Below are 9,701 nucleotides of genomic sequence, written 5' to 3'. Positions count from 1 at the left end.
CGTTGGTTTGTCCAATTTAGACATAAAAGTTTTGTTGGGTGTTTTTTGTCGCTACATGTCGATCGTAGCTTACATTTCTCTTTTCTACTGGAAAAGTCTAAGCAGCTTCGAAGACGACTAAATGAGTTGATGTGCTCACTAGTTTTATAAGTCAAGAACCTTTCCCTTTCACGGTTTTCAGTCGGTGCGAGGGTGGTATACTCTTTATACCACCTTTCGGGCTTCCAGTGTGACGTTGCGCAACACGACCACAAGCTGGGGGATCGGCATCGTGTCATTGTGTTGCGCAATGCCACTATGAAATCCCTTAACAGCAGAAACATTTAGATAAGTAATTTTCTAGCTGCGCAACAATGCACGCCTCGTTTCGTGTTTTTGGTTCATAACACCCATAAACTTGTCTTTCGGCTCTTTCAAAGCACGCATTTTTCAAGACACTCTGATGCCATAAGCATGTTTCTCCAGGTTGATTACGGCCTCTGATTATATACGTTTTGCAGAGCATGGCCAAGTTCTTCTCTCGGGCAGGTTCCCGCCTAACAAACAGCCGGCAAAGCAACATCCCGGCCTCCCTACATCAGCAGCACGCCCGGAATTCAGCAACCGCTGAACGAGGCAGCCTGGACTCCGCTATTCGGCGCTTTCCGCGTTGCGCGGTGCCACGCATGATTCAAGCCGACAGCGATGACACAGGACCACAGGCGCGGATAGCACCGGGCGACTCGGTCGCTTGCGCCGCCTTCCCGATGCATGATGCATCTTTAGTACGACACCTGAAAGCGCCTGCATTCCTCAACGCTGGAGACCCCGACGCTGGTGGGTGCATATTTATTCACATACGTTGCTGCTTCATCCTACCTGACAAGCCTAGGACAATTAGTCCTAGGCTTGTCCTACATTATAAAAAAGTATAAAAAACATGAGTAAAAAGGGCGTGTTTGTATTCTACCCTAATAGTCAGCATATATACCTCGCTTGCGTAGCATTGCCGCTGCGTGTACGAAATTTCCTAGTCGTGAACGGCATGCACGTTATCGAAGTGACAATAATATCCTTGATAGGTAAGAGGCGAGCGCCGAGTTTGCAAAACGGAAGCACGCCAGATGACGATTGATACTGCTATACTATCATGTGTTTAGGTACATCCTGAAATCATATCGTGCTTATGAGAAAAGCTGTAGTGGGGGGCTCCCGATATTCCAGTCAACTGGTGTTCTTTATTAGGCGCTGACATCGTACAGTGCACAAGGTCTCTGGCACTTCTCCACTGAAATTCTACCGCCATGCCATGGCCGGTATCGAACTTGTGCCTCACCGGCGAGCAGCCAGATGATTAAAGTTCTGGGAGAAAAAGAGGCCTTTTTGTCTTAGCCGTCTTTTTAATTGTAGTGGGATATGCACAACTTTGACAAGTAGCACTAAAAAAAGTGAGTTTCACCATTACGTTGAAACAATGAATGCATTAGCAAAAAGTTTGAATAACCCACGAAGAAGACGCAGCTACAAATTTTCTACACACCACTGGAGCACAAAGAAAAATTCACACCATCTTCCAAAAGGGAGCAGCATTGCGTACGGGTGTCGTCACGGGTTCAAGGGCACTTACGCGGGAATGCGGTGAGCGCTGGTGGATTCGTGAGCGGTGGTCCCGGTAACGGCAGGTGTTGCCGCTACCGCCGCTCGGGTGGGGAACGCGCTGCGAATGTCCCCAATGCAGAAGCCGATGCTGTTTGATTTTAAGTGCGAAGCATTTCTCAGCGAACTTGTGCGACTTTGTTCTTATACCTATCTGCCTATCAATGTAGTCGCCTATCACATTCAGCTCTCCTTGCCGTTTCGATAACGCTATCAATACTAAAATTGGTCTGGCATAAAGTGACTGCATGACAAGCATAACTGACTTGCCAAGACATGAAATCAGGATATGTATGCATGAATCTCATGATTTACATGTCATGGTCTTGCTGCGATAGCGGTGGTTTCGTCCACATGACATATTGCAAAACTGCTATACTATCTCAATGAACAATTGTATCGGGCCAGTTGGTATGAAGTTGGTAAGCGCTGGTGTTGTGTGTTGCATGTAATAGTTGCTGCGCTTCCTTCCAAGATGGTATGGTATGACATGCATGCATAGCGAACCTAAGTGATAGGCCCTAATGTGAAAATCATGACATACATGTCATGTGCGTCATGACTGCTCACCGCGCTCATGGTGCGCTCGTGGTCGTTTCGCAGGCTTCACATACACCAATTTGCTATTGCGTGACGTGAATGGAGGACAAAGGTATATGACTCCTGCAAACATGATAATCATGAGATGTGTGTCACTTAAGAACATGACTACATGCCACACTCATGATGTGCTCGTGGCCATTTCGCTAGCATTACATATACGAAATTTGGTATTACTTGACGTGGAACGCCGACGAAGGTAGGCACGTCCAAACGTGATAATCACGAGTGTGCTATCTAAAACTGACTGCATGCTACGCTCATAGCACGCCCACGGCCGTTTCGCTATAGGCACATTTACTATATTTGGCATTACGTGACGCGAATGGGCGAGAAAGGTAAATGAGACATCAAAAAGTGATAATCATGACATTCGTGTCAAGTAAAACATGACTACATGCTACGGTCATATCACGCTCACGGCCGTTTCGGTAGCTTCGCATATAACAAATTGGGTATTACAGGACGTTATTAGACGACGATGGTAAATGACACGTACAAATATCATAATCATGACATGCATGTCATGTAAAACTTGACTACATGCGACGCTTACAGCATGCTCGCGGCTGTTTCGCATATAACAAATTGATATTACGGGACGTTATTAGACGACGAAGGTAAATGACACGTACAAGTGTGACAATCATGACATATGTGTCATGTATTACATGACTACATGCTACTCTCATAGTGCGCTCGTGGCCGTTTCGCTAGCTTCACATATAGCAATTTTTTTATTACAAAGCATGATTGGACGACAAACACAAATGCCCAGCGCAAACATGATAATCATGGCACGGAAGTCATGTATGGCATATTTACATGCCTACCACAGCTGGGGCTGGTATTGCGAACGTTAGTGGTGCGGTAGTTACGCGACCATAAACAACATACTTGATCTTAGCTAGCTATCAGAGTGCGCATATTATTTCTGCTTGTCTTTACTGTGAACTATGTCCGTCCTCCTCGTAACGTTGTGTAGATTCTAAAGAGACATATCAACCATACTCATTCGTGCTTCGCATATCATCGATTCCCACGGTACGCGGGATCTGCCAATTTGTTTAACACTTGGAGACACATATCTGTAACATTTATTTACAGCTTCTGTCTACTAGTGCCCCAGAGAGAGCAAGATATATAAAGTTCTCAATGAATAAAACATCCTACGTTATATATAAATCTTCATCCAACTTCATTTTGCACTCGGGTGCTGACCCGCAGGTCGCGGGCTCGAATCTCTGCTTGGCGGCTTCATTTTCGATGGAGGTAAAATTGCTGTAGGCCTGTGTGCTCAGATTTGGGCGCACGTTAAAGAACCCGAGGTGATCGATATTTCCTGAGCCCTTCACAACGGCGGCCCTCATAATCATAAAGTAGTTTTGGGTCGTTAAAACCTACATATCAATCAAGAGCCCAAAGTGGTCGAAATTTCCGGAACTCCCACTACGGCGTCGGAAATATTGTTGCGAGTTTACTACATTGAACCCTATGTATTAATAGTATAACATCGTTTTGTGGTATACTGCTGTTTATGTTTCTGAAGTGTGAGGACACAAAACGGTGTGGGTTCAGACGTACGAAAACAAACCGCCATTGTCGAGTAAATGCCGGCAGAGGCCGGCCACACTAAAGCGCAGGCTCTAAACGCCGTGTTTTCGCAATCACAGTGGATGGAAGCGACAGCGTGTCGCAAATATCCCAGCCTCGGTAATTTCCTATATGTACAAAAAAAAGAAGGAACTCTCTCAAGATTAATCAAGTAGTCAGGAGAGAGGTTTTAAGAGGTTCACGTACGCAAACATACGACGGAGCGCACCCGCTTGGAGCACAATGACGAGCAGGCAGCCTCAAAATAGCAACTGTGGGATGAATAGCTATCACTTTTATTGATTTATATGACTGGTATTTAGCGCTATTCAAAACAGCCGGCAATCGCATCATTTTCAGCACAGGGCTGAAATTCTTCACCTGTGGCGTGATCCTTCTTCACAGAACTTCTTCACAGAAAAGAGTGATGTCAGGCTTACTCTTGTGGTTCTCTATACACTTCGTAATAGGGCCATTCCGTACCGGGCACTGATGCTTTTTTTTAAAAGTGAAGCAGTTCATAGCGCTCCCGAATTTTCATGCTGCTAGGTTGGCAGGTATGCATTTATCCGAGGGCACAGGAATCTTTTAAAGAAGTGACGCGCCGACCAGGATAGGTCACGAAAACTTCCGCATGCAAATACTCCTGCTTGGTGGCGCTGCTCATGCCATGTTGCGACGTGAGGGTACAGTAGGAACCAAATCTATCTTTCGAAAACTTGCTGTAATAAAAAGTTCTGGGCACACTCGCGCTCACTAGTCTATTTTCTATGCTCTGTGGGCTTGGCTTGTCGATTCACACACACACACACACACACACAGGGAAAAAAACAATAAAAGGAAAATTTTATGTCAGTACCCCTTTATTATTGTGCAGCGTGTCTAAGACAGCACTGCATGACACGACTTCTTACTAAAATGGTGTCGTATGCTTCACTTTTGTATTATTGCAGGACGAATTCAAGAGCGTAGATGATGCATTGCTGCACCTAGCTGCTGAAGAGAAGGTACAGAAATATCACAGAAGCAAACGCAACAAAGAGATATGTGTATATTTGAGACTAACAATGTGGTTCTTTTGTGTTATTTTTTCAACCTGACTTGATATTTTGTGGATCGACAAAGAATACCTTGAATATTCAGAAAGTGCATTCTCCTCTTGAATTTGTGATACTTGCATTTCTGCTTATTGAAAAGGGTGTTATGGCTCATTATGTGCAGCTTTTAGGCATGTGTTTTTGAACATGGCGATTACCAATGCTAAACTAAATGAGTTCAGTGGCATCAGGCTGAGTAACCATTTAGAACTTGATATCCATTCCTAGTGAAATAATGAAGATTGTGCAGTATTAGAAAATCACTGTCAACCAGGGCTTTAAATATATTGAGTGATTCTTCAGAGAGGCCTGTATAACGGACAGGGACTACACTCCTCCTGGGCTTATACAAAACACTCCTCCTGGGCTTATACAAAACAAAGTGGCTAAGAGAATTACAAGCTTAGACTGCACTTTTACATCTACATACATACCTTCCAAGTTTTCCAGACTTCGAACATTTCATACGATTATACGGTGGGCAAGAGATACTCCCAGCCAAAATTTTGGTGCTTTACTAGGCCAGATTGTCAGAAGTCGAACTTAATCTAGTCCAAGCTTTTTGCAAACACATCGTGCATGCAGGCGTGCAACAACATCACCATTTGCGCCATTGTGAACCAATTTTAATATTATTACACCGGTTACCACTCACCGGTTACCACCGCTGGTAACGCACTACCTCCCCAGACAAGGATTGGTCACCCTGGTGCATTATCTGGCCACTACCTACCACATGCATGCGTCAATTAACTCACAGCCCTTAGTCCCCATCGGCTGCGAGGCAATTGACCATGGTGGTGGTCAGATCTGCAACATAGCAGAGGAAGCTAAAAATCTATGGGTTCGGACAGGCCGCCATTGGAACCTGAACTTGGCAACGTTTAACGCTAGAAGCTTATGTACTGAGGTAAGTCTAGCTGAACTATTCGAGGAGCTGTTGGGTGTCGATTAGTATGTTGTAGGGATCAATGAAGGTAGGAGGACAGATGAGGCCTATACAGTGCTACATAACGAAATACTAGAATTAACGCATAACGAAATACTAGCATTAATGTAAGGGTTGTAGGTATCGTAATTAAACTCGATAAGAGATACAAGATGAAGGTGGTACAGGCTTACACGCCTATATCATGCCATGATGACACGTCAGATGAAAGCTTCTGCGAAGACGTGGAATCGGCAATGAATAAAGTAAAAACGCAGTATACTATACTGATAGCCGACTTCAATGCCAAGATATGGAAGAAGAGCTGGAGACCAGGCAGTGGGAATATATGGCATCGGTACTAGAAATGCCACAGAGCTCTTAGCGAAATTTAGAGAACATATTAATTTACGGGTCTTGAATACTTTCTACCGAAAATGGGGTATCTATTAATGGACATGGAGGAGCCCTAATGGCGAAAGTGAAAACGAAATAGATTTTATACTGAGTGCACGCCAAGGCATCCTCCAGGATGTGGAAGTGTTTGCAAAATACGATGCAGTGATCATAGAACGGTACGATCTCGAGTTCAGCTAGACTTCAAGAAGGAACGACAGCAACTGATACTCAAGAAGCCAATCAATGAGCTAGCACTGAGAGGAAAAGTACATGAATTCAGAGTCTTGCTTCAGAACAGGTACTCCACTCTTATCGAGGAAACCAGTCTTAGCATTGACGCAATGAATGATAATCTGAGGAGTATCATTATGGAGTGTGCAATGAAGCTTGGAGGTACAATACTTAGACAGGACACAGGTAAGCTGTTCCAGTAGACGAAGAACCTCAGTAAGAAACGTCAAAGCATGAAAGCCTCAAATACAAGAGAAAAACTAGGATTGGCAGAGCTTAAAAAGTTGATTATTAGGCGTAAGGTATCTGATAAGAAAACATTACAATTCAATCAACCAAACAAATAAGCAGGATTTCGAAAAGGCCACTCAACAATCGACCACGTTAATAGAGAAAATGAGGTAATAGAGAAATGCTCAGAGTATAGCCAACCACTACACATAGCCCTCATAGATTACAAGAAGGCGTTCAATTCAGTAAAAATATCAGCAGTTATGCAAACACTGCGGAATCAGGGCTTCGATGAAGCATATATAAACATCCTGGAAGAAATCTACAGGGGATCAACTGCTACCATATTGCTTTATAAAGAAAGCAACAGAATACCAATAAAGAAGGTGGAAGGCAGGTGTATACAATCTTCCTAGTGCTATTGAACGCGTGCTTACAGGAGGTTTTCAGAGGCCTCGAATGGGAACAGTGAGAGATAAGAGCTAATGTAGAGTACCTTAGTAACCTGCGCTTCGACCAAGACATTTAATTGCTGAGTAACTCGTGGGACGAATCGCAACTCATGATTACGGAGTTAGACAAGGATAGCAGAAAGGTGGGTCTTAAAATGAATCTGCAGAAAACGAAAGTAATGTCTAACAACCTCGGAAACGAGAAGCGCTACAAGATAGGTAATGGTCCACTTCAAGTTGTAAGAGACTATATCTACTCTGGGTAGGTAATAACCGCGGAGCCGAACCACGAGATTGAAGTACCTAGAAGAAAAAGACTGCGGTGGAGCACATTTGGCAAGACCTCTCAAATGATGACAGGTATATTGCCAGTACCCCTCAAGAAGAAAGTTTATAACAGCTGTATATTGCTGGCACTTAGCTACAGAGCAGAAACCTGGATACTTACAAAGAGGGTTCAGCTTAAATTGAGGATGCCGCAGCGAGCACTGGAAAGAAAAATGGTAGGTGTAACTTTAATAGACAAGAAGAGAGCAGAGTGGAATTAGGGAACGAACGGGGGTTAAGGATTTCATTGTTGAAATCAAGAACTGGAAATGATCATGGGTCGGAAATCTAACACGTAGACAGGATAACCGCTGGTCATTAGGGGAACTAAGTGGATTTCCAGAAAAGGCAAGCGAGTTAGCGGGGGACAGAAGGTTAGGTGAGAAGATGAGATTAAGAAGTTGTCATTTTTAAATTGGCAGCAGCAAGCACAACACCGAGTGGACTGGGGGAACATGGGAAAGGCCTTTATTCTGCAGTGGCCGTCAAGCTGATATTGATGATGATGATGACGATGATGATGACGACGATGATGATTATGATGATCATGATCCGATGTAAAAAGGTAGTACATGGAGAAAATTGAACACACTCTGAAGAATGGAGGAAGCGTCAAAGGAGCGAAGAATAAACTTGGGATAGGCAAAAAACCAGATATATCTAGTAAAGGACAAGGAAGGCAAAGTAACCACCAATATAGATAGGATAGGTAAAATAGTGGAGGAGTTTCACAGAGATCTGTACAGTAGCCGACACAACCACGACCTTACTATAAGAACTAGCAGTATCCCATACGGCATCCCACCAGTAATGATAGAAGTCAGGAAAGCTTTGGAGGGAATGCTAAGAAGCAAAGCTGCTGGTGAGGGCCAGGTAACATGAGATCTGCTGATGGACAAAGGACAGATTGTACTAAAAAACTACCTTCCCCCCCTGTTTACGTAATGTCCGCTGTGTGTTGCGCTGTGTGTGTTTGATGCCTGAGTGTGCGTGTTTGAGTGATTGTGTCATGTGTTTGCGCTAAAAATACCTTTTAGAAACGTTGTACCAACTAGCCGTACAACAAGTTCTTTTACTATGTAACGCGACTACGTGCTACGGCTATGGTGCGTTCGCGGCTTTTCACTAGCTTCACATGTACCAAACTTGGTATTACGTGACGACAATGGCAAAGGTATGTGATTGGTGCAGACATGATAATCATGAGATGCGTGTCATTTGACAACATGACTACATGCCACAGTCAACGCACCAATACATTCAGACGTGACGTGGTGGCGTGCTCGCCAGCGTTCATTTCGTCGCGTCACACCGGTGTTGCCACGCCACGCGCCGGTCCTACCATGTACTCACAGGCGCGCACCACACTGCGTTGCTTTGACGCATGCGCGTTTTAGCGCGCCCGGCGTCTCTTTGTCACGAAAAGAGGGAGACGCAGTGTTGTCTGGGTAACGCATCGGCGCGCATTGCAGCATGTCGCATTTCGTGCCGGTTGCTGTCGGGTCGCGCCGACGAACGCTGGTCGTGCCTGGCATCAGATTATAGAGTGCTCGCGGTTCGCTAACGTAACGTCACTGTGACCAGCGTGTGCGCGCGTCAGCGCTACATTCAAGTGTATTGGGCCCTTCATCACGCGCTCTCGGCCGTTTCGCTAGCTACACATCTACCAAATTAGGTGTTACGTGACGTCAATGTATAACGAAATATATGACTGGTGAAAACATGACAGGCGTAACACGTGAGGACATGATTACATACCACGCTCATAGCGTGCTCGTGGCCGTTTCGCTAGCTCCACATATACTAAATTTGGTATCACAAAAAGTGAATAGATGACGAAGTTAAACGGCACATTCAAACATAATAATTATGACAGGAAAGTCATGTACGGCATCATTAACCTCCACCTCATAACGTTCTGCTGATTGTATTTCAATATATTTATAAGGACACTCTTGGCTGTATTTTGCCGCTTGCGTCGGCATCGACGTCGGCATCGATGTCATGCACCGTCTTTGTAAACGGATCTACATATATATGAAAACACAAGAAAGAAAAATTCCAGAAAAAGGGCTCCGGCACGCGGATTCACACGTGGAACATCTGCGTTGTAAAAGTGAGGCGTTAACCACTGAGCTTTCCCGGAGAACGTTCTTCACCGTTCAAACAGCAAGCTATTTATATCTAACACTTGGCGCTGCTGTGTTT

The 9,701-nt window shown here is 44.5% G+C and overlaps 1 protein-coding gene across 1 annotated transcript; it reads left to right on the top strand.

The window, feature by feature from the left end:
* The first annotated feature begins 443 nt into the window (after positions 1-443).
* Positions 444-4,895, top strand: LOC142786081 (uncharacterized). Its single transcript, XM_075883912.1, has 2 exons — positions 444-816; positions 4,782-4,895. Exons 1-2 carry the CDS (start codon positions 504-506, stop codon positions 4,802-4,804), a joined length of 336 nt encoding a protein of 111 aa, XP_075740027.1. The 5' UTR covers positions 444-503; the 3' UTR covers positions 4,805-4,895.
* Positions 4,896-9,701: the final 4,806 nt, after the last annotated feature.

This window comes from Rhipicephalus microplus, chromosome 2 (assembly GCF_043290135.1).
Source record: "Rhipicephalus microplus isolate Deutch F79 chromosome 2, USDA_Rmic, whole genome shotgun sequence".
Taxonomy (NCBI): domain Eukaryota; kingdom Metazoa; phylum Arthropoda; class Arachnida; order Ixodida; family Ixodidae; genus Rhipicephalus; species Rhipicephalus microplus.
The sequence above is the reverse complement of the archived record's forward strand: the minus strand, read 5'-3'. Positions and strand labels throughout refer to the sequence as shown.

Coding starts and splice junctions, on each gene's coding strand:
- LOC142786081 (XM_075883912.1), top strand. CDS start 504: ATGGCCAAGTTCTTCTCTCGGGCAGGTTCCCGCCTAACAAACAGCCGG. Junction 817..4,781: donor CGCTGGAGACCCCGACGCTG/GTGGGTGCATAT, acceptor GTATTATTGCAG/GACGAATTCAAGAGCGTAGA.